This window comes from Lycium barbarum, chromosome 2, assembly GCF_019175385.1.
Source record: "Lycium barbarum isolate Lr01 chromosome 2, ASM1917538v2, whole genome shotgun sequence".
Classification (NCBI taxonomy): domain Eukaryota; kingdom Viridiplantae; phylum Streptophyta; class Magnoliopsida; order Solanales; family Solanaceae; genus Lycium; species Lycium barbarum.
Window position 1 is genome coordinate 146,235,056 of NC_083338.1, and position 26,628 is coordinate 146,261,683.

The 26,628-nt window shown below is 33.4% G+C and overlaps 2 protein-coding genes and 1 long non-coding RNA gene across 3 annotated transcripts; all 3 read right to left on the minus strand.

Annotated features, from left to right (window-relative positions):
* Positions 1-3,241: 3,241 nt before the first annotated feature.
* LOC132627888 (patatin-like protein 2) lies at positions 3,242-7,432 on the minus strand. Its single transcript, XM_060343502.1, has 7 exons — positions 7,237-7,432; positions 6,377-6,561; positions 6,112-6,286; positions 5,466-5,627; positions 4,660-4,962; positions 3,725-3,900; positions 3,242-3,608 (listed from the first exon to the last, which is right to left on the minus strand). Exons 1-7 carry the CDS (start codon positions 7,387-7,389, stop codon positions 3,539-3,541), a joined length of 1,224 nt encoding a protein of 407 aa, XP_060199485.1. The 5' UTR covers positions 7,390-7,432; the 3' UTR covers positions 3,242-3,538.
* Positions 7,433-9,437: 2,005 nt separating this feature from the next.
* On the minus strand, positions 9,438-12,344 carry LOC132627889 (uncharacterized). Its single transcript, XR_009577991.1, has 2 exons — positions 10,546-12,344; positions 9,438-9,599 (listed from the first exon to the last, which is right to left on the minus strand). It is a non-coding gene; the product is annotated as an uncharacterized LOC132627889 (long non-coding RNA).
* A 112-nt stretch (positions 12,345-12,456) lies between these two features.
* Positions 12,457-13,317, minus strand: LOC132629112 (secreted RxLR effector protein 161-like). The gene is made up of 2 exons (XM_060344849.1): positions 12,830-13,317; positions 12,457-12,595 (listed from the first exon to the last, which is right to left on the minus strand). Exons 1-2 carry the CDS (start codon positions 13,315-13,317, stop codon positions 12,457-12,459), a joined length of 627 nt encoding a protein of 208 aa, XP_060200832.1.
* Positions 13,318-26,628: the final 13,311 nt, after the last annotated feature.

Sequence of the window (26,628 nt, forward strand, 5' to 3'; positions counted from 1 at the left end):
TTGATCCTAATTACTTCTTATCTTTGCCTATTTGATAGCTTTCAGTCTTTCACTCCTTAGACACCGACCTATAAATATGTGTGATATTATAAACAGAAATACATAGTTAAAATAAATAATCATTATATATAGAGATAAGGCTAAAAAACACACCCTCACTATCACTTTCTTTTGAGTTTCATACCTAAACTATCATAAGGTTGAGAAAACTACCTAAACTATCACTATGTATTTTGCAAAACACACCTGAACTAATTGTGAACTCACTTTTTAAAAGGCAAGTGAAGCTGATTTTTTCTCAAAAAAATTTGTCCACATGACATAAGTAATGTTATGGTGGCACCTACATGAAAATTACTAAATAATATTTTTTTATAAAAAAAAATTGTATATATTTTTTAAAAAAACTGCATTTTTTTTAAATCAGCCTTTTAAAAAAAAATCTGAATTTTTAAAATAAATAAAAAAAATTGTAAACAAATATCAAAAATTTTAGAAAATCAGAAAAAAAAAGATTTAAAAAATGGAAATGTTGATTTATTTTTTTTAAAACGTGAAAACTAAATAACTTGTTTTCTATTTTTTTTTTCTTTTAAAAAAATAAATTTTCCATTTTTTAAACTATTTTTTTAATTTTCTATAATTTTTGATATTTTTTTACGAATATTATTTTTCAGTTTGTTTTTTAAAACAAATAGTTTTTTTTTAATTTCCATGTAGGTGCCATTGTGACATTATTTATCCACAAGGACAACACTTAGCAATATTTTTATATAAAATGGAGAGTGTAGATCACATGTCATTCAACAATAATTTGAGGTGTGTTTTGCAAACTAGATAGTGATAGTTTAAGTGGTTTTTCTCAACCTTCTGATAGTTTAGGTATGAAACTAAAAAAACAAGTGATAGTTGGAGTTTGTTTTTTACCTTTATCTTTTGTATATAACTAGGTGACAATTAACCAATCGAAAAATGTTCCACTTCAAAGTTGATTTATTTTTCATCAATCTCAAACGTCCGAAAAATCATGGCAGGATCCTCTATCTCCAACATCAATCATGTCTCATTGACTCCTTTGTGTTCTTCCTCTCAACAACCCCCACTCCACCATCCTCCTATTTGCTATACTTCTTTCTTCCTTAAATCTATTTAAACGATTATTAGATTTAAAAGGTGATAGAATCCACAAATCAAACATGTCGAAAAACAACAACATTTATTCACATAAGTTGTACTTATATATATATATATATATATATATATATATATAGTAATAAAAAACCAAAAAGATTTAAATAATATAATAAAAATATTAGATGAAATAGAAATAATAGGAGAAAAAAAAGCTTTGAGTGCATTTTTAGAAGTAATAAATACTGAAAAATTAGTATCATTAATAGAAAATAGATTATTACAAAGTATTATATACGAAGAAACCATATCTGCCATAATTTGGGAATTACAAGGAATAAGGGAAGATATAGAAATATTCACACGAAGTTTTAAGTTTCAAAAGGAACGAAAAGTGTGGATTCCACTAGGAGAAAGTACTTTGGCTATACATGTTATTTATCACCAAAATATTTCTTAGTAGACATTTGGGGCAATAGAAACCAAGTATTTTTCACTTATTTGAAATTTTGAAGTTGGAGTTGTGTTCGGTTATAGTTTTCGCAAAAACAATAATCAAATTGTTTGTTTGAACGTACTGAAAGCGGAAAAAAGTTTTTTGTTTTAAAAAGAAGTTGTATTTGAAATTTTCATAGTCATACGCTAAATTTCAAATAAAGTAAAAAAAAAATCCAAAAAAAAAGTGAATAATATTCATGGCCAAAGGAGTCCTAATTAGTAGGCATCTTGATAATATTTTGTTTAAATTTGTCAAATAAACAAAATTATTTAAGGGATGATTTTACTGAGCTCCCTGAGGTTTCATCTTGCAACACCTATCCTCTTGTAGTTTCAAATATTATGTTAACCTCCCTTATTTGATGATTAATATAACAAAACTATTCTAAAACTTGGAATTGACATGTTTGCCCTAAATTTTGTGTTGTTGGTGTGTAATTAAATTAATATATTTTAGTTTTGGCTTTTTACCATTCGACCAGCATTTAGTCTGTTACATCATATTAATTATTTTAATTATATCTCCAGATTATAACTAGTAATATTATTAAAGATATTGTTGGCATTTTGATGGAAAAAAGAAGAAGCTAATCTTGGCATTAGTCAGGTTATTAACGGCCGCAGTACATAGGTGCATCAGGGTTGTCCTTCGAGATTTTTGAGCTTAGTTAGGTTAACGTAATACTTGGAACCACAAGGGAGGTCAATGTTACAAGTCGAAACTTCAAGAGAGATCTCTAAAATTATCCCATTATTTACGGTTGAAGCTTAAAAGAAATATTTAGAAGTTAACAACTTTGTTTGAACATGAATTTCATATGAAAAGAGGTACTAGAAGTTATGCGAGTGAAAATTGGTAATACATACTTTTTTGTATCTAATTTCAAATACTGAATTTTAATATCAGTACATAAAAAAGATATTATCGATAAATAACGAAACGTATTTAGTACTACAATATATTTTTTATGATTCTATTTTTGGCTATGTCAAATGCACATGTTAGGCTAAATTTAGGAGGCATGAAGCGGTGAAATTAATAAGTAACTGAGTCATAAATCATAATATGTTGTCAAATTTGCTTGAATCAAAATAAGTTTCGCCAATTTAAATTAGACAATAGGTTGTAATTTTATCTCCACTGCATAATCATTTTTAATTTGTCTATTTACTTTTAAATCACTTTAATCCGATTCATTCCATTAACTTCACACCACTTTGTTATGATAACAAAAATGCTAGTAATAGAATCAATATTAGTTTAGAGTACTTAAGACTAATTACAATTGTTTAGCAGGATATCATTCCTGAGTTTCTTCCATCATATCATATCTTTAGGGCCGCATTATTGTATTTAAAGCATAAATAACACAATATAGGTGGATCCAGAACTTAAGGCCTATGACTTCAACTTTTAAGAGTTTTAGTATTAATATATTGTATTTTTTAAATTATGAGTTCAGACCTCCTATTATTATATCTTTAATAAATTTTTACACCATAGATTTATATTCCTCACCGAAAGTACTAGTTCAGATGAATCAACAGCTACATAATTGCATCCGCCCCCGGTGACCAACTAGTCTACATATGCCCTTACAAATTGTATAACTAAGCACGGTAAAAATAATTTTACATATTTCAATAAAACACTATTTTAATACAATCACACTAGTCCAGCAATCAAAAGCTAGAATATATAAATGGAATTACAGCTGCCATGAACAAATGATCGACGTCATAGCTAGATTGTAGGAAACGGATTTGGTAGAATCCATTAATTTTAATTTAAATCATGTATTTATTTTAAGAAATTTATTTAATATTTATAAAAATATTAATTTAAAATCTAGCAACTCAAAATGACTATAAATCCAGAACTCATAAGTTTTAGATCCTGATTCCACCTCTACAAATTGTTTGGAGCAGGTGATTTGGAGTGCCTGAATCTTTTTTCTTCAGAAAGCAACTTCGCAAACCTGACAAAAAATATCAGTTCTATAATTAATCAACACCGCATATATACCGATTAATCTTGGTATTGATATTACTATACACACACACACATTTATTCACAAGAAAGTTGAATAATTACCATTTCAAAGTTTCTCCGTTTGTGCCAGCATTTTTGCATTCTTCAAGTAGACCTGTCTTCAAATTTACCCTTGAAACTAGTTTTTTCAATAAAGTTTCTCCTCTTTCAACCAATTTGGCCATGTTCTCTTCGGTTGTTATGTCAACAGAGGCGTCTGTTCCACTTAACGTGTCATCCTAGCATTGTTGAGCAACACAATTAATAAAGTCAGAATGAAATCAGCAGCAGAGTTGGAATTTTCACGAAGGGGTATCAAAATATGAAGGAGTAAATCCACAAAGAAGCCAAGGAGAACCAATGTGTGGTATATCTACGTTAAAAAAAAATACCTAGTTACTAAGTGTAATTTTCTCACGAATCTAGTATACATATATAAAAAGAATATACATAGTTATGTAGTGTAATTTTCCGACGAGGAGATGCTAATTGACACGCCTTGAATACGTATGGCTCCGCCACCTGTTACAACACCTATAACTTTCCTAATTTTGAAATACAAGCATCTACTAAACATCTTTAGAATGTACTACTCCGCTTTTAAGGATTTTGCACACCCGTTAGAAATAGACATTTATAGCCTAAATGGTAAGAGTATATTCTTAATGGTTAAATGCTCGCCTAATTGAGACAATAAGCGGAGATTGAAAGAAGAATAAAAAGAGCACTAATTGACTATAAATGTCAAATATTTAGAAATAATTTCATTTTATTAAAACGATCAATATTTAGGGCTAGATGTAGTATTAAAAGTATATTCACCAAATTTCCATTTGTAAGAACAAAGCAAGACAAGCACGAAAATAATTATGACTACTTTACATAAAAAGTCGGTCGGATTCATATTTTACTTTTCTTAACCGGTACATATAACATTGATTATACACTGTTGTAGATATATTATACAATTTGTCGGCTATTTTTAGTTTAATCAATACCTGAATACGTAGATAATTTTCCTCAGAATGAAGAGCTTGGAAAACAACTGAAATATGCAAATCAACCATATCACCACTGGCATTACTAAAAACATCCAGAATTGGAGTTGAACCTCCATTAAGGAGCCATCCCAAGATACCCCATTTGGATGCAATTTTAGCATTATATTTTTGTTCCACTTTTGCTGAGCCAGTGCCTATAGAGATCACCAAAAATCTTGAACAATCATTGGGTTTGATTGGGAAATAATCTGGATTTCCAGTCATTATTTGTTTGGTCACTTGATTTGTAGCAACAAGGGCCTGCAAAAAAAGCAACCAAGTTATATAAATTTCAGACAGTACCATAAAAACTTTGAGTAATTCTAAGTATATTGTCAGTACTTTATTACAATTTTTTTTTATTATTAAAGTTATTAATCTTTACCAATACAATAATAAACTCATAACGTTATCTTGTGTCCCAAGAAAGTAACTAAACATATACCCTATTGCAATCTATGTGAATAGAGTCACCTTGATGGATAAATCTTGTCGCTATAGTGTGTAAAATGTTTAGTAACTTTATTGTTATACTCCTTTTGTCGCAATCTATCTGAGGGGTTCGAGGTATAAGGGTCAACACACTTAATTTGACTATGAATTCGAGTATACAAACACTTAGTTTTGTACGTATAACTATTTAATTTACCCTCTTTTCAGTAACTATACGTGAAATTAACAACAATTAAATCTCTCATGTAAGAAAAAAGAAAAGAGGGGAAAAAAGATAGAAACTAGAAAATAAGTTAAATAGTTATACATACTGGATTGTTAGCTGCGACTCCACCATCAACAAGATTGAACTCGTGAAAGTTTTCATCTTTGTCTTGGGTCCGGAAATGATGTGCAGGAAGATATGTTGGAGCAGCAGATGAACTGATGCATACATCTGAAAGCTTAGCATCCATTAATAGATTTTCTCTAGCCTGTCGGACAGGTTAGACGAGTCAAATTAATATCAGATTCAATGACAGCCTGATTAATATGCTTTATTGAGTTAAGATGAACTTGTTAAAAGAGGTTGAGTCATAAATTAGCTAATGTTTGCTTGAGTCAAGATGAAAAAGTCAGAATGGCTGAAATGAGTAAACTGACTCGCTCAATTCAAAATTTTCCATTCATTTATTTGTTATTTTATAATTTACCTCAGTACCAAATCAAACCAACAAAAATATTCCTTTTTTAGTTATCATTACTATATCAAATTATCAATCATAAAAAACCATTTATTTTATTTTATATTTTGATAACATCTTTTCCCTGATCAATTTGGACTAAATATGCAATCCGAATTGAACCAAACTTTTAAGCATGCTAATTTATTACAATATCCAAAATGACCGACTAATATTTTCATGTGTTAAATTTGACACCCCTAATAAAAACAAATAAATTTATGGAGAAAGGGACCTCATAAGTGGAGAAAATTGTAGGTTGCATATTCTTGATATCAAAAGTTGGAATAACCACATTAGTCAATGTCTCATGCATACGAGTCTCTCCTAGTTTCTCTTGTATGACTTGGTGAAGATACTTCCCGTCATACCTTGGACCTATTATTGGTTTCAACATCTTCATAATCATCCTATGATGAAAAGAAAGACAGTATCAGTCCTAAGATAATATTAGAGCTTTGACAAGAATTACACATGAAAAAATCAATTAGAAAAATTACAATTTGTTTTGTGGGAATATTTTAGGGCCATGCTCAAGATAGAAAGGCTTTATGTCTTTAGCAGCAAATAGAGGCCGTTTTTCTTTGTTTGGAGCTGTTAGCATAGCCGTGACAAGACCACCAGTGCTCGTTCCTGCAATTATGTCGAAGTAATCTGCAAGTCTCGCATCCTCACCATCCAATTCCTATTCATCCATATTTAAACTAGTTAAATGTAAGTTCAAAGTACTTAGCATAATGTATTACGTACTTGCTAATTACACAAATAAATGGTTGTTCATATACTTAATTTCTTTATAGTGGCAGAGCAAAAATAAATTTACATTATCAAGTAAGTAAATGATAACTACCATAGTTAAACACCAATAATAAGTGATTAATAACGATTATATGTTTTTTTAGAGAATAACAGTTTGTTTGACTAATTAATCTGAAAAATACTTTTGAGCAACATTAAGCTACAACTTGTTTTTGACCGAGGTTTCAAAAGTGATTTTAGAGGAAAAACTATTTTTCCAGCTTTTGCTACCTGCTAAGCACTTTTTCTTTCAAAAAGCTTGACCAAACAAACCAACTGTCTAAAATAAGCACTTTTAGCTATCAGAAGCTTGGCCAAATTAACAGGCTATAAGAGCGCTAAGTTATATGTCTTTAACTTTATTAACTTTGACGGTGTAAAAATTATTTTACACAATCATATCACTCAAAAGGATAATTATATATAACTTTTTTTAATAATCAGACTTAATTAGTTACTCGAAAAATAATTAATAAGCTAAGTAATCTAATATAACAGGTTAAGCTACGCTAATGATATAAAATGTAAATAAGTAGGGGTAGAAAGGTTTTAAGCTCATCACCTGGAGTTGAGATTCAAGGTACTCAAGAACAGTTGCAGGAATAATTCCCCTAATGCCACCTCCATCGATGCTCAGAATTGTTACGAGTTTACCATAAATTGGAGGCTGGAGCAGCTTGGATGAACCACCTGGTGACATTATTCCACTCTTCATTTTTGATAAATTTTAAGAGTTATGATGGAATACTATTGATTTTTAGCAAGGTCGATTCATCTATTTATAGCCCTCAATATAATGGATGCTCCACTATGTCATGACGCTTTTTGATCAACTTGCAATTGGAGACCGATATATTTTATTTTACTTTTTAGAAGTCCATGAAAAATTGAAATAACACGTGTATTGTGATTCTGATTTGATGTAGTCACGTGGAAATGCCCGTATTTTGTTTTCTAGGGTTCTAGGGTAGAAACTGTTGCTCATGAGGGCCCCGTTGAATATGTTGTAGGCTAAAATACAGTACCACGTTTTTTTTAAGATGAACATGAATAAGTTTTGTAGTTAAGAACATATATGAGTATTTTTAATATTGCATAATTAGTTGAATGCCATAATTTACGCGAATAATATGATAATCTGCTGATATGTGCTATAAACTATAAGTGTGGTTCAAGGAATTTTTAACCTAGTTGAAATACAAGTTAAACAAATTAACCTAACTAGCACAAACTTTGAAAAATTAACAATAGTAACGTTTTATTGAACATTTAATTGGCATAATATTTTGGATCCTTCTGAACTAGATACCTTTTGTACACCTAAATTATCTTTGATCCTAATTACTTCTTATCTTTGCCTATTTGATAGCTTTCAGTCTTTCACACCTTAGACACCGACCTATAAATATGTGTGATATTATAAACAGAAATACATTAGTTAAAATAAATAATCATTATATATAGAGATAAGGCTAAAAAACACACCCTCACTATCACTTTCTTTTGAGTTTCATACCTAAACTATCATAAGGTTGAGAAAACTACTTAAACTATCATTATCTAGTTTGCAAAACACATCTAAACTAAATGTGTGAACTCACTTTTTAAAAGGCAAGTGAAACTGATTTTTTCTTTAAAAAATTGTCCACATGGCATAAGTAATGTTATGGTGGCACCTACATGAAAATTACTAAATAATATTTTTTCATAAAAAAAATGTATATATTTTAAAAAAAAAAAAACTGCATTATGTTTTTTTCTAAAATCAGCCTTTTAAAAAAAATCTGAATTTTTAAAATAAATAATTTTTTTTGTAAACAAATATCAAAAAAATTAGAAAATCAGAAAAAAAAAAAAAAAAAGATTTAAAAAATGGAAATGTTGATTTTTTTTTTTAAATGTGAAAACTAAATAACCTGTTTTCCATTTTTTTTCTTTTTAAAAAAATAACTTTTCCATTTTTTAAACTATTTTTTTTATTTTCTATAATTTTTGATATTTTTTTACAAATATTATTTTTCAGTTTGTTTTTTAAAGCAAATAGTTTTTTTTTTTTTTTTTTTTAATTTCATGTAGGTGCCATTGTGACATTATTTATCCACAAGGACAACACTTAGCAATATTTTTATATAAAATGAAGAGTGTAGATCACATGCCATTCAAAAATAATTTGAGGTGTGTTTTGCAAACTAGATAGTGATAGTTTAAGTAGTTTTCTCAACCTTCTCATAGTTTAGGTATGAAACTAAAAAAATAAGTGATAGTTAAGATGTGTTTTTAATCCTTATCTCTTATATATAACTACGTGACAATTAACGAATCGGAAAATGTTCCACTTCAAAGTTGATTTATTTTTCATCAATATCAAACGTCCGAAAATCAAGGCAGGATCCTCTATCTCCAACATCAATCATGTCTCATTGACTCCTTTGTGTTCTTCCTCTCAACAACCCCCACTCCACCATCCTCCTATTTGCTTTACTTCTTTCTTCCTTAAATCTATTTAAACGATTATCAGATTTAAAAGGTGATAGAATCCACAAGTCAAACATGTCGAAAAACAACAACATTTATTCACATAAGTTGTACTTATATATATACTAGATGGCTCGAGCCCTTGCAAAGCACGGGCGAATGTTGTTATATAAAAGTAGTTTGACTTTTGTAAGGTATTTCCTTATTCGTTTTGTAGGAGTTTTAACTAAAAAAAAGGGAATCAATACCATCAAGTTAAATATTACTCATAACATAATATGCTTCATATTGTGCGGAACAAAGTTATATTATTACATTGCCAAGTTTGCTTAAAAGAGAAAAGTTGTGAAATTTTTGATGTTCTTGGTGTAAGTGGATACAATCTGGATTCAACCAGTTGTTGTCAGCTGTGGAAAAGAGAAGAAAAACTTGTACAGTATCCCGATAAATCTACAAATAAAAGTTCAAACCAAAAACAATCACCAAAACTATCCAAAAAAACATCCAACCCACAAGTAAACAAATACTTACATCAAACTGATAATGATTATCCAATCAACACAAACCAAACAATTGAAATAACTCAGCATACAGAGACTACCAAATTAACCTCATGTACGAAGCAAACAGTCAAAATCATTATTCATAACAAGGCTCACAGTAGATAGTATTACTATTAATTAGTAAAAACTCAACAAAAATCAAGAATTCACTCACTGTTCCCACCTTTCCTCAAACAAACAAAATCGATATGGCCACAAAAACATCACAAACCACAAAGACATAAACTGTAATAATATATTGAAGCAATCATCCACTCAACAAAAAAGAATCAACCAATAGTTGAAGCAGATAATCCAAAAATTTCATCCAAGTTTGAACCTTCAACTCACTCAGCAGATGGTATTATTTCAATCAAAATCATAATTTAAATCACTAAAATCAAGAATTGCTTACTGATATTCCCATCTTTCCTCAAACAAACAAAATCAGAGATAACCACAGAAAGGTCAAAAACCACAAAGACATTAAATTTAACAATCAAAGTCAAGCAATCATCAGAAGCAAAGAATCCAAATTTCATCCATGATTCAACCTTTAAGCTCACTTAGCAGCTGTTCTAAAGGAAATCCATCTTTCATCAAACAAACAAAATTAGAAATAGCAACAAAAACCACAAAGACAAACTTTAACAATCAAAGTCAAGCAACCATCCTCCTAACAAAAAGACAAGCTAACAGTGAAGCAAAGAATAAGTTTGTCACTAAGGTTGAGAAGTGATGAAACAACTGAAAGAAAGAAGAATTGCAGCCAAAGATCTGTCTTAAATAAGGTTGGATGGTTATTATAGTTAAAGTGTTTTACTTAGAATAGAGTGACAAAGAAACAGAATTACCAATTGAATGAACTGAATAGTTGGAGATGCAAGAAAAACTGGGGTCGAAGTTCCATTGAAACTGAAATGAAGTTACCAACAAACTGCCGTTTGTCATTCTTTCAAGATGACACAACAATTGATTGATTTTGAAGCTATAAAATGATACAGAGAAGATGTTAACAGATAGGCCCCATTTTAAAAAAAAAAGGATGTGGTTGCAAAATGATTACGTCTCAAGAAAGAATAAATAATTGGAAAAAGCTTATACCCACGTGAAGTAATTAGAGCAAGAGAGTTGGTAGCAGTAGTAGTGGCGACATCAAAATCAGACTCCGAATCTTATTTTTGAAACAAAATTGGGGCACAGGCAGCGCAATGCACCATATGATTAGATAAGGCATAAATTCACTGGGGCTCATATCGCCAATACTATAAGGAATTGCTGAGAACTTGTTGTGCATGTTTGAAAAAACAGAGGAAAGTGAAAAGAAACACACGGAAAACCATTTGCAACCTATTTTCTTAGTATCTGTCAATTTACCGGCTCTTAAATAGTGAAGTCACAAAAAAGTCTAATAGAAACACCAAAAAAGAGAAGAACCAAACAGAGAAATGAGAAATATGGACATAAAAGCTGCTCAGGAATGGAAGTAGATAGGGGAATAAGAGCTCACCTGAGAACCGAGAGAAAAGAGGAAGAATGGGAAAAGAAATGAAAGGAAACTCAAGAAAAAACATCGAAAACTAAAGTGATGATAAAAAGAAGCTTAAAACTGGAAGTAAGTGAGGTTTTGTGAATCAAGCATAGAAAGAATTTATTAATAAGATTTCTGTAATAAATTTTTTTGCTATTTCTAAATCTTCACTCTTCAAAGAGTAGAACATCTCTTGTCCATTAATCTCACAAGGGACTACAGACAAATTGATGAAATAGAGATTTATAGATATAACTGTGATTATGGATTTGAAATTAAAGTGTGATTGTTTGCTTATTGATTTCATCTTTTCCTAATTGGTACTTCAGGTATTAAAAGAATAGTGTCAGTACCGTACTACCTTTTGAGCCGACTTAAGGTTTTAGCTTTGACTTTTGTTTGATAGGTAGCTATGTTTCTTACAAGACATGGAGAAAATATAGGCTGCGGAGGACAACAAAGGATGCAGGGTAGTTGAACAAGATTTAGATGAGCCTAACATTAGTTGATGCTGGTAAGACAATGCCTAATGCCTAGATGTAAAATCATTTGGTGTCATTAGCTACTCAATATGTTCCAGAAAAAAGCACCGAAAGGAAAAAATAAATAGAAGAAACGAAGTAGGAAGAGAACCCAACAATAAAATCTGAAGGATTGTTTTTGTATCAGATGTATGGGCTTTCGTTTGTCCCTCTGTCTCTAATGGTTAAATAAAACGGCGAGGTTAGAATTAAAAATGGAGTTTCAAGGTTACATTTAACGCACACCAATCAATGGATTATGAAATTAAGAATTATGAAGATAAACCCGAAAAAAAAGGATGCTAACAAAATTAATGTTAGAAAATCAAGATGAAATGTATGAGATTTTGGGAATTTTTCTGTGTATATTTTATTGATCAATGCCTCATATATATACAAGTAGCTGAGGATTCTTCTACAAGAAATAGCAAATAGAAAACTAGTAATATCTAAACAATCTATGGACTAAAATGCAATTACATATTTTGTGTAACAAACTTTTTGTACACATACACATCCTAGAATATTCCTTGTACAATGCTGAAAATGACATTTTCAGGTATTGTTTGGTGTTGGGCTGGTGTCATGGAAATTGGGCTGTGTTGAATCATTGGCCCAAAATAAATAGTAGAGTCCATAACAAATGCATCAGCCCATTGTTCGATTATATCCATTTGAACAAAGCAATAATGAAGCCTCGTCTAGTCCGCACTTCATCTCCTCTTTCTCGGCTTCTTAGCTTCATCAATTTCATCAATGGCGATCGGAGATGGCTTCTTGCCAACATCCCTCCTCAAGTTGGGGGGAAGGGGCATAACACCCAACTTGTCCATTATTTCATGATGAGAAGCCCTAGAGAGAGGCTTGGTAAACAGATCTGCCAGCTGATGGTGAGAAGGAACAAAATGGAGTGAAATCAGGCCTGAGAGAAACTGTTGACGCACGAAATGACAATCCAAGTCATCGTGTTTCGTGCGTTCGTGGAAGACGGGATTGCGAGCGATATGGATGGCGGCCTGGCTATCTGAATGAAGGGGAATTGGAAGTGAAGGAGGAGTGGAGAGATCATCTAGAAGTCACACTAACCAGGTAAGCTCCGTTGTAACTCGTCTCATCGATCTATACTCTGCTTCGGCAGAGGATAGGGAAATGGACATCTGTTTCTTTGATTTCCACGAAATAGGAGCACCACCTAGTGTAATGAAAAACCCACTTACTGATCTTCTACTATCCTTGCAAGCAGCCCAGTCTGCATCGCAAAAGGCTAGTAGATCAAAAGAGGGTGTAGAAGATAAAAGAATACCTTGGCCTGGATCTTCCCTAAGATAACGAAGGACCCTCTGAGCAGCTGAGAAATGTGAAAGACAAGGCCTTTGCATGTATTGACTAAGACATAAAACTGCATAGGATAGATCAGGTCTAGTATTAGTCAAGTAGTTCAATTTGCCAACTAAATGCCTATACTCAGTGGGGTTATCCAACAAAGGCTCATCATCAGCTTGCAATTTCATATAAGGGTCAAGAGGTGAGGACACACTTGATCCAGTGCAGTCAAATTCCTTAAGAAGGTCCATAGTAAATTGCCTTTGACTTATGATGAAACCTGAGTCTTCCCTGATTATTTCCATGCCCAAAAAATAGTTTATATCACCCAACATTTTGACTTTGAATTCTGTATTAAGAAAGTTAGTGACATCGAGAATTTATGAAACAGCATCACCTGTGATTAAAATGTCATCCACATAGATTGCGATAATGGAAATTAGATCACCAGTAGTCTTGAAAAACAAGGAGTAGTCATTTAACGAACTAGTGTATCCTTTGAAACTCAAAGCTCCCGCAAGCCTGGCATACCACTGTCTAGATGCTTTCTTAAGACCATACAAGGATTTCTTTAGGAGACAAACATGCCTTGGTGAAGGAGGTTCCAGCCCTGCTGGGAACCTCACAAAGACCTCCTCTTGTAATTCGCCATGTAAAAAGGCATTATTGACATCAAGTTGGGAGACTTTCCATCCCTTCTTTATAGCAACCATGAGTAGACATCGAATAGTGGTCATTTTGACCACTGGTGAAAAGGTTTCAGTAAAGTCTATTCCCTCTTGTTGAATATCCCCCCTTACGACCAGCCTGGCTTTTAGTCTCTCTATGGATCCATCTGATTTATGTTTGACTTTAAATACCCATTTACATGGCAAAGGTTTCTTCCCCGCAGGTAACTCCATTACTGACCATGTGTTGTTCTCTTGTAGGGCTTGAATTTCAGCTTCCGTGGCCTTGATCCAACCTGGGTGTTTGCTTGCCTCAGCATAACTAGTAGGCTCTGAAATTTGTGAAAAGGATTGGAGAAGAGCCTGGTTGGAGAGTGATAGAGATGCAAAGGAGAAAAGAGTTGGTGTTGTGGGATGAATGAAGCAAGAGCTGGTAACATCAGTTAAGTGGATGCTGTTGCATACGAAGTCTTGAAGGTAAGCTGGTGTCTGTTTAATTCTGGTTCATTGTCTAGTGGGAATAAGAAGGATTTCTGCATTGGTTTGTTGAAGGTTAGGAATAATATTATTAGGGGAAACAGAGGGTACATTATGAGGAGATAAGTGAGAAGTAGATGGTGAACCTGAGTGAAATCTGGGACTGTTAGGTGAGTGTCTGGGTGAGGGAGGAGGTGTGTCAGCTAGTTGAGAAGGTGTAGAGATAGAGATAGGTTGAGCAGGTTCAGTAGCAAGGTCAAGTGGTGGAAAAAAGGTAGGATCTGAATTAGGGATTTTGGCAAAAGGGTAGTGTTCTTCATGATGTTACATCCCGTATTTTTGGCTTAGGGAATTGAAATACGATCCCATTGTACATTGCCTTGATATATACCTTCTTGAGTAAACCTTTAGTAAAGAATTGATAAGTATGATTTCGGGTCACTACTACTACTACTTCCAGATATGCTTTAAATTATACACGTGATATGAGGAAATTTATAAAAGGGATTTTATTTATCATAAAAGATATGAATTACCTTTCCCAAGAAAAGAAAGTTATCTTTTTACCGTTTTGAGAACTTGTAGTACAAAAATTTGTACGCTTGATATTAGGTTGGAAAAATTGTAAGAATTTGATTATATATATATATATATATATATATATATATATATATATATATATATATATATATATATATTTCGTAGATGTTTTAGTGAAACATTATCGTATGTGTTGATTTTATTAGGCAAACGTGATGTTTTTTTTTATACTCTAATAATTGTTCCTTGAGATAGGAATAGAATCGTTAATTACCTTGACTTTTCCATGTGGATTCACATGATAGTGCTCCCATAGTAGACATATACATTAGCAAATTATAAAGTATCAGCTAAGTACTTACTAGATATATTTACACGTATGTGTGTGTTCCACCAATATCAAAATAACAACAACTTCTTTCTTTCCCAAAAATCCAACACGTTAGCAGTCACCATTCTTTTCCCAATTGATAGGATATATACTTTGTGTGTACCAAAAAGTTTATGGACTAGTGCTATGTCACGCGATCATGACAATAAGTATATGAAGTGTATTAAAAATGATTTTTATTTAAGTAAATTGTGATCAAAAAATTAATTATGTGTGTAATTGATTAAATAAAAATTTGTAGTGAGAAATAAGTATTAAATTAAAATCAATGGATAAGTTCGGTGAACCAACCCATGTGGGTGACGTGTGCAACAAGTGGCATCAAGTGTAAGTTTATTTATCTCTACACATGATAGTGGTGGCATCACCTTGCCACATGTCACCAAGAAGGGAGAACATTAAGTGATATGCATTATGTACTGCATTTCACATTTGCTGGATAAAATAAAGGGATGGGCCCAATTTTTGATAAGGCTGTGTGTAAAGGACACTTTGAATAGAATAGCAAATTCTAAAAAAATCATTTGTTGGAATAATATGTATCAGCGTGCAACACACACATATATATATATATATATATATTACAAAAGTAGAAAGTACATTTCTTTCTCTAACTATGTTGCTAATCTTTAGCTAGTGCATATGTACAACATATATACTAAAATACTCTTTAAAGGTTCCTATACCATATGGAACAGGATCCACAAACTTATAACGTCAATTACCCTTCCTTCTTCTTCTTGTTGGTATAGAGTTTTTTTTTTTTTTCAAGTTAGAGCATGCTCGGTGAAGAGTATTTTTGAGTTGTTGAGGTAATATTTTCCTCTTCTACATGTATTTAAGTATATTTAAGTCTTGGTTTGTTTGTTAAATTAGTAACCTAAGAATCGGAGGTTGGAATTTGAATTTAGATTATTTTAGTTGTTGGGATATTTTGAGATAGTATGTATGATATTATATGAATGCAAATTAATGGTGGGGATCTGGTTGGGTTATTGTTGTTGCTATTGTACTATGTACATACGATGATGAAGTGTATAGAAGCGTTGGTATACAATTGTATGTTGGGCTGTTTTGAGTTTATAATTGTGTTGTTGCGATTACGTTGTTGTTGGTATTGTTGTGATAATCGGAGATTAATTGGAAGTTTGGGTTAGGCGAGTTATATAGAGGAAATGATGTCCGATTTCCGTTAAGTTCTTAACTAATCAAAATACTAATCAAGAAGTATGAACTAAGAAGTGATTCCCATAAGTGATTGGCCGTAAATTTATAAGTTTGGGAAGTCGTAGTTTATTAACAATAGTGTTACTCTCATATTAAATAGGCTAAAGGGGCGACGAAGCATGCTTGGTTACGGTTGATCTACGACAGGTATGTAAAGCTTTACCTTTCCTTCTCTTGGCATGTCTTAGGTGTAATAGGTTTGGATATGAGCCTCGGGGACGACTCTACTCTTAGGAATCCGCGCTTAAATTTGCCCCTTTTTCATTCAGTAGAATTGAATTAAATATTTTATGAATAGTTGGAAGAATTGCCTAAACACCTAGAACTTGTGCAAATAGAACCCGACTACTTTAAAACTCTCACAAGTGACGTCATGAAGTGTAACGTACGTAAATTTTGTACGCCACCTCAGTTGACCCGAGGTGGGCCCACTATTCCCGATTTATCTCCTATTGTATTATTGTCTTATTTTCGAGCGATCTTAAAGGAAACGTTTTAACTATTCTTTTAACTACTAAACGAAAATTGTTTTAAATATTCCATTGAGTCTTATAAACTATTTTGGAACATGGAAACGATCCCAGAAAGATTATTTCTACGTAACTCACTATGACATCCGAAATACGCCTACTATGATTATCGTCCGATTTCATTATTACGATTTGTCATTCGATATGTCCTATCGAGTCTTTGTAAATGTATTATGTTTTATATTGCATTTAGTTTCTCACTACTCCACTCGTGGATGCCTCAATGCTTCCTTCACTGAGCCCGGGCCAGGATATGTTATCACGCGTATTCCACTGCATTGTTCGTCGTGCCTCGATGTGAGGGGGCAGGTATACATGTACATGGGTTGTGGAGTCTGTTGTGCCATGTACATATATTATGATATATGATGATATGATATGATATGTCCATCTGATATGTTTGATATGTGCATATTCTGATATGATATGATATGTTACGGAGCTATTCCCTACTCTAGAGTTATGCTGTGTTGTGGCGCCAGTGACGGAGTGGCGACCACGTTTTTATCCACCGTGTCCCATAATGGGGCCGGATATGCCATATGTTCTGACATGCATTACCTGTGTTTTGTGAGTACGCATTTTGATATTCCGGTTATTGCACTTATTTTTCTGTACTCTCTGCTCAGATTATGATTCTGTTTATTGTGTCTCATGCTTTACATACTCAGTACATATTCCGTACTGACCCCCTTTCTTCGGGGGCTGCGTTTCATGCCGCGTAGGTACACCCAGATAATGTGAAGTTATTGTAGAGGATGTTCCAGCATAATTGGCAAGCTCCATTTGTTCCTGGAGTGCTGCCGAGTAAGAGTTTGTATGTTTGATTCTTCTGGATTGATGTAGAGACTTTGCAGACAGAGTCGTGGGTATAGTATGTCAGTTGTGTATGCGGCTTCATCAGCCGATATGTCATTCTGTATTATGCGTTAAATTCTGTATGATCATAGATTCTGTTTGATTTGGAAAACATCGGACAAGAATATTTTGAGAGTTTATTGTGTATTTTATTTTATTTGATTTAAAAGCCTAATAAGATTTTGTATGTCCTAAAGGTATGTGGGTTCGTTCGGCTCCGGATATGGGGTCGGGTGCCCATCACACCCTAGTGGAATTGGGGTGTGACAAAGTGGTATCAGAGCAGTTCGTTCTAGGGGTTGTCTGCAAAGTCGTGTCAGGTAGAGTCTTGTTCATGGGTGTGTTGTCGACCACACTTATGAACAGGAGGCTACAGGGCATCTAGGATGGTTTCCCTTCATTCAGATCATAGATTGTGCTATAGAGCTGTGTTATAGACCTTAAATCCTTGCCACTAACTTTAAGATTTGATTTTTGATTAAGTGATTGTAAAGTGTAGCTATTATTTCAAAATTAGAATTTTTCATAAGAAAGGTAAGTTCTCTAATGATTAATGATTGTTGCGTGAGGTAAGTGTCACGGGTTAAGGATTGCAGTAAGAAAGGTATGATTCTTATCGAATTGAGAATGCCATTTGTGAAGAGCATTTGTACAGGTATGTATAGGGTGTTGTAATATGATTGTGGCCCTGTGAGGCATGTTGATATATTTTGATTGTTGCCCTGTGAGGCTTGTTGGTTAGCTGTGTACAGGTGGGTAGTACAAATTACAGAGGAGGTTCTGCCAAAATTTGGTTAAAAATTAATTGTGATCAGTATATATATGTGTGCTATGATAAGTAAGATGCACAAGTGTAAACTGGAGAATGAAAGGTTAAAAATAGTTGTAAATCGGCTGAAAGGAGAGTTATGAGATGGGTTCAGAATAAGTTTGAGAGTTAGGTTGAAATTACTCGAAGATATAGAAATGAGTCGAGGGTTAAATTAAATTCTCTCGGGGATTAGAAGTAAGGTTGGTGAACTAAGATTAATGTGATTCGAATAATGTGATAAGATTACGAGAAGAGACATAAGAGGGGAAGAAATGATAAGCAAGGAGTCATTCGAGAGGTGAGTCAGTATAAAAAAAAAGTTAGCTTAAACGAGCAAAGAATGAAACAAGGAAGAGAAAGAAGCATGATTATATGTGTTTGAGGAAAGGGAGTAATGTGTCCCTTATAGAAATCAATATAACTGAAAGCATTAATTGGTTAAGGGAAGTTGAAGCTTATAAAAAAAGATAAGTATTGAAAATGACTTTAGGAATTGTGAAGGGTTGAGTGATATTAGTAAGCATTAGAATTGGATACGAGCATTAGTCTTCATTTAACATTCGAGGACGAATGTTTCTAAGAGGGGGAGGATGTTACATCCCGTATTTTTGGCTTAGGGAATTGAAATACGATCCCATTGTACATTGCCTTGATATATACCTTCTTGAGTAAACCTTTAATAAAGAATTGATAAGTATGATTTCGGGTCACTACTACTACTACTTCCAGATATGCTTTAAATTATACACGTGATATGACGAAATTTATAAAAGGGATTTTATTTATCATAAAAGATATGAATTACCTTTCCCAAGAAAAGAAAGTTATCTTTTTACCGTTTTGAGAACTTGTAGTACAAAAATCTGTACGCTTGATATTAGGTTGGAAAAATTGTAAGAATTTGATAATATATATATATATATATATATATATATATATATATATTTCGTAGATGTTTTAGTGAAACATTACCGTATGTGTTGATTTTATTAGGCAAACGTGATGTTTTTTTTTTATACTCTAATAATTGTTCCTTGAGATAGGAATAGAATCGTTAATTACCTTGACTTTTCCATGTGGATTCACATGATAGTGCTCCCATAGTAGACATATACATTAGCAAATTATAAAGTATCAGCTAAGTACTTACTAGATATATTTACACGTATGTGTGTGTTCCACCAATATCAAAATAACAACAACTTCTTTCTTTCCCAAAAATCCAACACGTTAGCAGTCACCATTCTTTTCCCAATTGATAGGATATATACTTTGTGTGTACCAAAAAGTTTATGGACTAGTGCTATGTCACGCGATCATGACAATAAGTATATGAAGTGTATTAAAAATGATTTTTATTTAAGTAAATTGTGATCAAAAAATTAATTATATGTGTAATTGATTAAATAAAAATTTGTAGTGAGAAATAAGTATTAAATTAAAATCAATGGATAAGTTTGGTGAACCAACCCATGTGGGTGACGTGTGCAACAAGTGGCATCAAGTGTAAGTTTATTTATCTATACATATGATAGTGGTGGCATCACCTTGCCACATGTCACCAAGAAGGGAGAACATTAAGTGATATGCATTATGTACTGCATTTCACATTTGCTGGATAAAATAAAGGGATGGGCCCAATTTTTGATAAGGCAGTGTGTAAAGGACACTTTGAATAGAATAGCAAATTCTAAAAAAATCATTTGTTGGAATAATATGTATCAGCGTGCAACACACACACACATATATATATATATATATTACAAAAGTAGAAAGTACATTTCTTTCTCTAACTATGTTGCTAATCTTTAGCTAGTGCATATGTACAACATATATACTAAAATACTCTTTAAAGGTTCCTATACCATATGGACCAGGATCCACAAACTTGTAACGTCAATTACCCTTCCTTCTTCTTCTTGTTGGTATAGAGTTTTTTTTTTTTTTTCAAGTTAGAGCATGCTCGGTGAAGAGTATTTCTGAGTTGTTGAGGTAATATTTTCCTCTTCTACATGTATTTAAGTATATTTAAGTCTTGGTTTGTTTGTTAAATTAGTAACCTAAGAATCGGAGGTTGGAATTTGAATTTAGATTGTTTTAGTTGTTGGGCTATTTTGAGATAGTATGTATGATATTATATGAATGCAAATTAATGGTGGGGATCTGGTTGGGTTATTGTTGTTGCTATTGTACTATGTACATACGATGATGAAGTGTATAGAAGCGTTGGTATACAATTGTATGTTGGGCTGTTTTGAGTTTATAATTGTGTTGTTGCGATTACGTTGTTGTTGGTATTGTTGTGATAATCGGAGATTAATTGGAAGTTTGGGTTAGGCGAGTTATATAGAGGAAATGATGTCCGATTTCCGTTAAGTTCTTAACTAATCAAAATACTAATCAAGAAGTATGAACTAAGAAGTGATTCCCATAAGTGATTGGCCGTAAATTTATAAGTTTGGGAAGTCGTAGTTTATTAACAATAGTGTTACTCTCATATTAAATAGGCTAAAGGGGCGACGAAGCATGCTTGGTTACGGTTGATCTACGACAGGTATGTAAAGCTTTACCTTTCCTTCTCTTGGCATGTCTTAGGTGTAATAGGTTTGGATATGAGCCTCGGGGACGACTCTACTCTTAGGAATCCGCACTTAAATTTGCCCCTTTTTCATTAAGTAGAATTGAATTAAATATTTTATGAATAGTTGGAAGAATTGCCTAAACACCTAGAACTTGTGCAAATAGAACCCGACTACTTTAAAACTCTCACAAGTGACGTCATGAAGTGTAACGTACGTAAATTTTGTACGCCACCTCAGTTGATTTTATTAGGCAAACGTGATGTTTTTTTTTTATACTCTAATAATTGTTCCTTGAGATAGGAATAGAATCGTTAATTACATTGACTTTTCCATGTGGATTCACATGATAGTGCTCCCATAGTAGACATATACATTAGCAAATTATAAAGTATCAGCTAAGTACTTACTAGATATATTTACACGTATGTGTGTGTTCCACCTATATCAAAATAACAACAACTTCTTTCTTTCCCAAAAATCCAACACGTTAGCCGTAACCATTCTTTTCCCAATTGATAGGATATATACTTTGTGTGTACCAAAAAGTTTATGGACTAGTGCTATGTCACGCGATCATGACAATAAGTATATGAAGTGTATTAAAAATGATTTTTATTTAAGTAAATTGTGATCAAAAAATTAATTATGTGTGTAATTGATTAAATAAAAATTTGTAGTGATAAATAAGTATTAAATTAAAATCAATGGATAAGTTCGGTGAACCAACCCATGTGGGTGACGTGTGCAACAAGTGGCATCAAGTGTAAGTTTATTTATCTCTACACATGATAGTGGTGGCATCACCTTGCCACATGTCACCAAGAAGGGAGAACATTAAGTGATATGCATTATGTACTGCATTTCACATTTGCTGGATAAAATAAAGGGATGGGCCCAATTTTTGATAAGGCAGTGTGTAAAGGACACTTTGAATAGAATAGCAAATTCTAAAAAAATCATTTGCTGGAATAATATGTATCAGCATGCAACACACACACACATATATATATATATATATATATATATATATATATATATATATATATATATATATATATATTACAAAAGTAGAAAGTACATTTCTTTCTCTAACTATGTTGCTAATCTTTAGCTAGTGCATATGTACAGCATATATACTAAAATACTCTTTAAAGGTTCCTATACCATATGGACCAGGATCCACAAACTTGTAACGTCAATTACCCTTCCTTCTTCTTCTTGTTGGTATAGAGTTTTTTTTTTTTTTTTTCAAGTTGGAGCATGCTCGGTGAAGAGTATTTCTGAGTTGTTGAGGTAATATTTTCCTCTTCTACATGTATTTAAGTATATTTAAGTATTGGTTTGTTTGTTAAATTAGTAACCTAAGAATCGGAGGTTGGAATTTGAATTTAGATTGTTTTAGTTGTTGGGATATTTTGAGATAGTATGTATGATATTATATGAATGCAAATTAATGGTGGGGATCTGGTTGGGTTATTGTTGTTGCTATTGTACTATGTACATACGATGATGAAATGTATAGAAGCGTTGGTATACAATTGTATGTTGGGCTGTTTTGAGTTTATAATTGTGTTGTTGCGATTACGTTGTTGTTGGTATTGTTGTGATAATCGGAGATTAATTGGAAGTTTGGGTTAGGCGAGTTATATAGAGGAAATGATGTCCGATTTCCGTTAAGTTCTTAACTAATCAAAATACTAATCAAGAAGTATGAACTAAGAAGTGATTCCCATAAGTGATTGGCCGTAAATTTATAAGTTTGGGAAGTCGTAGTTTATTAACAATAGTGTTACTCTCATATTAAATAGGCTAAAGGGGCGACGAAGCATGCTTGGTTACGGTTGATCTACGATAGGTATGTAAAGCTTTACCTTTCCTTCTCTTGGCATGTCTTAGGTGTAATAGGTTTGGATATGAGCCTCGGGGACGACTCTACTCTTAGGAATCCGCGCTTAAATTTGCCCCTTTTTCATTCAGTAGAATTGAATTAAATATTTTATGAATAGTTGGAAGAATTGCCTAAACACCTAGAACTTGTGCAAATAGAACCCGACTACTTTAAAACTCTCACAAGTGACGTCATGAAGTGTAACGTACGTAAATTTTGTACGCCACCTCAGTTGACCCGAGGTGGGCCCACTATTCCCGATTTATCTCCTATTGTATTATTGTCTTATTTTCGAGCGATCTTAAAGGAAACGTTTTAACTATTCTTTTAACTACTAAACGAAAATTGTTTTAAATATTCCATTGAGTCTTATAAACTATTTTGGAACATGGAAACGATCCCAGAAAGATTATTTCTACGTAACTCACTATGACATCCGAAATACGCCTACTATGATTATCGTCCGATTTCATTATTACGATTTGTCATTCGATATGTCCTATCGAGTCTTTGTAAATGTATTATGTTTTATATTGCATTTAGTTTCTCACTACTCTACTCGTGGATGCCTCAATGCTTCCTTCACTGAGCCCGGGCCAGGATATGTTATCACGCGTATTCCACTGCATTGTTCGTCGTGCCTCGATGTGAGGGGGCAGGTATACATGTACATGGGTTGTGAAGTCTGTTGTGCCATGTACATATATTATGATATATGATGATATGATATGATATGGCCATCTGATATGTTTGATATGTGCATATTCTGATATGATATGATATGTTACGGAGCTATTCCCTACTCTGGAGTTATGCTGTGTTGTGGCGCCAGTGACGGGGTGGCGACCACGTTTTTATCCACTGTGTCCCATAATGGGGCCGGATATGCCATATGTTCTGACATGCATTACCTGTGTTTTGTGAGTACGCATTTTGATATTCCGGTTATTGCACTTATTTTTCTGTACTCCCTGCTCAGATTATGATTCTGTTTATTGTGTCTCATGCTTTACATACTCAGTACATATTCCGTACTGACCCCCTTTCTTCGGGGGCTGCGTTTCATGCCGCGTAGGTACACCCAGATGATGTGAAGTTATTGTAGAGGATGTTCCAGCATAATTGGCAAGCTCCATTTGTTCCTGGAGTGCTGCCGAGTAAGAGTTTGTATGTTTGATTCTTCTGGATTGATGTAGAGACTTTGCAGACAGAGTCGTGGGTATAGTATGTCAGTTGTGTATGCGGCTTCATCAGCCGATATGTCATTCTGTATTATGCGTTAAATTCTGTATGATCATAGATTCTGTTTGATTTGGAAACATCGGACAAGAATATTTTGAGAGTTTATTGTGTATTTTATTTTATTTGATTTAAAAGCCTAATAAGATTTTGTATGTCCTAAAGGTCTGTGGGTTCGTTCGGCTCCGGATATGGGGTCGGGTGCCCATCACACCCTAGTGGAATTGGGGTGTGACACATGAAACTTCACATCTCTAGAAACAAACACTTTTCTAGTCTCCATGTCCAGAACCTTATACCCTTTTTGAGTTTGAGAATATCCCAAGAAAACACAGGTTTTAGCTCTAGGTTGGAATTTGTCTCTGGATTGTGTTAGACTGGAAACAAAACATAGACACCCAAAACACCTAAAGTTGTTGTAGGATGGTGATTTTCTGAAAAGAACTTGATATGGTGATTTGTTCTTCAAGACCTTAGTAGGTAACCTGTTAATGATGTGAGTGGCAGTGAGTATGCACTCACCCCAGTGTTGAATAGGAACTTTAGACTGGAAGAATAGTCCTCTTGCCACTTCCAAAAGATGTCTATGCTTCCTCTCAACAATCCCATTTTGTTGAGGGGTAGCAACACAAGATGTCTCATGAATAATCCCTGTTGAATTAAGATAAGAAGCCTCTTGTGATCCTTTCCCAAGCTCTAAGGCATTATCTGATCTTATCCTCTTAACCTTTACTTCAAATTGTCTCTCCACCATTGATAAGAAATCCTTAAGAACTGGAAATGCATTAGATTTAGTTTTTAGAAGAAAAGTCCATGTCCCCCCGCTATAGTCATCCACTATGGTTAAAGGGACCCCAAGTGTCAATGTAGATCAATTCAAATACTCTATGTGTTTTGATGAAACTCAATGGGAAAGGTAGTCTACTTTGTCTAGCTTGAGGATATATAGAACACACATAATCTGAACAAGAAGGAAACTGAATGAAATTTAAATTTCTCATTACTGAAAAGGGTAGGTGCCCTAGTCTGATGTGCCATAAGCTTACATTAGGAATAACATTTGCAAACATACAAACAGAAGTAGTATTACATTCTGAATTGGAAACTAAAGTAGAACTAGGGACAGTTTTGGAGTGTACTCCTTTTGAAATTGAAACTATTTGCCTAGGAACTATGGAATTTCTTCCTTTTTGAATAGAAAAGAATTCCTTGACTTGGCTTGGCTCTAATTTAGTAGGCTTGAGTAGATAGAGTCCATCCCCCACTTCACCAAAAACTTGTTCCTTCCTCAGGGAAAGGTCCTGTAACACACATCCAGTAAGAGTGAATAAAAGATCACATTGCAGTTGTACACACAATCTATGAACAGACAACAAGTTGTATTTAAATTCTGGGACAAGCAAGACATTATTTAAGGTGAGATTAGGAAGAACAGAGACACTCCCTATATGTGTAACAGAAATTCTAAAAGAATTGGGCAAACTTATATTCAGTGGTGCAGGCAGGGGTTTAAGGGTTAGGAAAGAGTTAGGATTGAAACACATATGTTCTGATGCCCCTGAATCAATGATCCAGGTGCTAGTGTTATATACTGCAAAGCATGAACCTGAGTATTTTAGAATAGTACCAGCCATGGCACTGGCATTGAGAGCTGAACCTGATGAATTGGAGTGACTGAGCTTCATTTCTTTTAGCACCTGCTGGACTATCTCACTACACTGCTCCTTGCTAAATTGATTTCCCTGGTTAGGGGTGAATTGGGTTGGTTGAATAGCAGGTGTGAAGTTCATGTCCTCAGTTTCTTCATTTCCTATAGCAGCATTCCCTCTGATATTGTGTCCATACTCTTTTGACTTGATGAATTCAAAATCTTCAGGGAAACCATGAAGCCTAAAGCAGTCATCATGTACATGTCCTACCTTCTTACAATAGGTACAAGAAACATTAGGATTGTACTTTGCTCTTCTCTGTTTGAACCTCTGGTTACCTCCCCCTCTTGTAGGTTTAGCACCACCATTTCCATTCAATTGAAAATTGTTTCCTCCCTTGTTAAGTTGATTAATAGGTCTGTAATTTCCCCTTATTTTCCCAGAAGCCATAAATGAGGCAGAATCAGCTGGGGTGCTGAATGCAGTAACACTAGCCTCTCTTTGATTTTCATCTTGCAATAGCAAGGAATAAGCAGCATCCATTGTTGGCAAAGGATTCATCACGATAATAACACTCCTAGCTTGAGCATAAGCATCATTGAGACCCATAAAGAAGTGGATTAACCTTTGATCTTCTAGAGATTTCATTAGCTTAGCCTTACCTTCACACACACAGAGACAGGTGCAATATGAGGCAAGGTT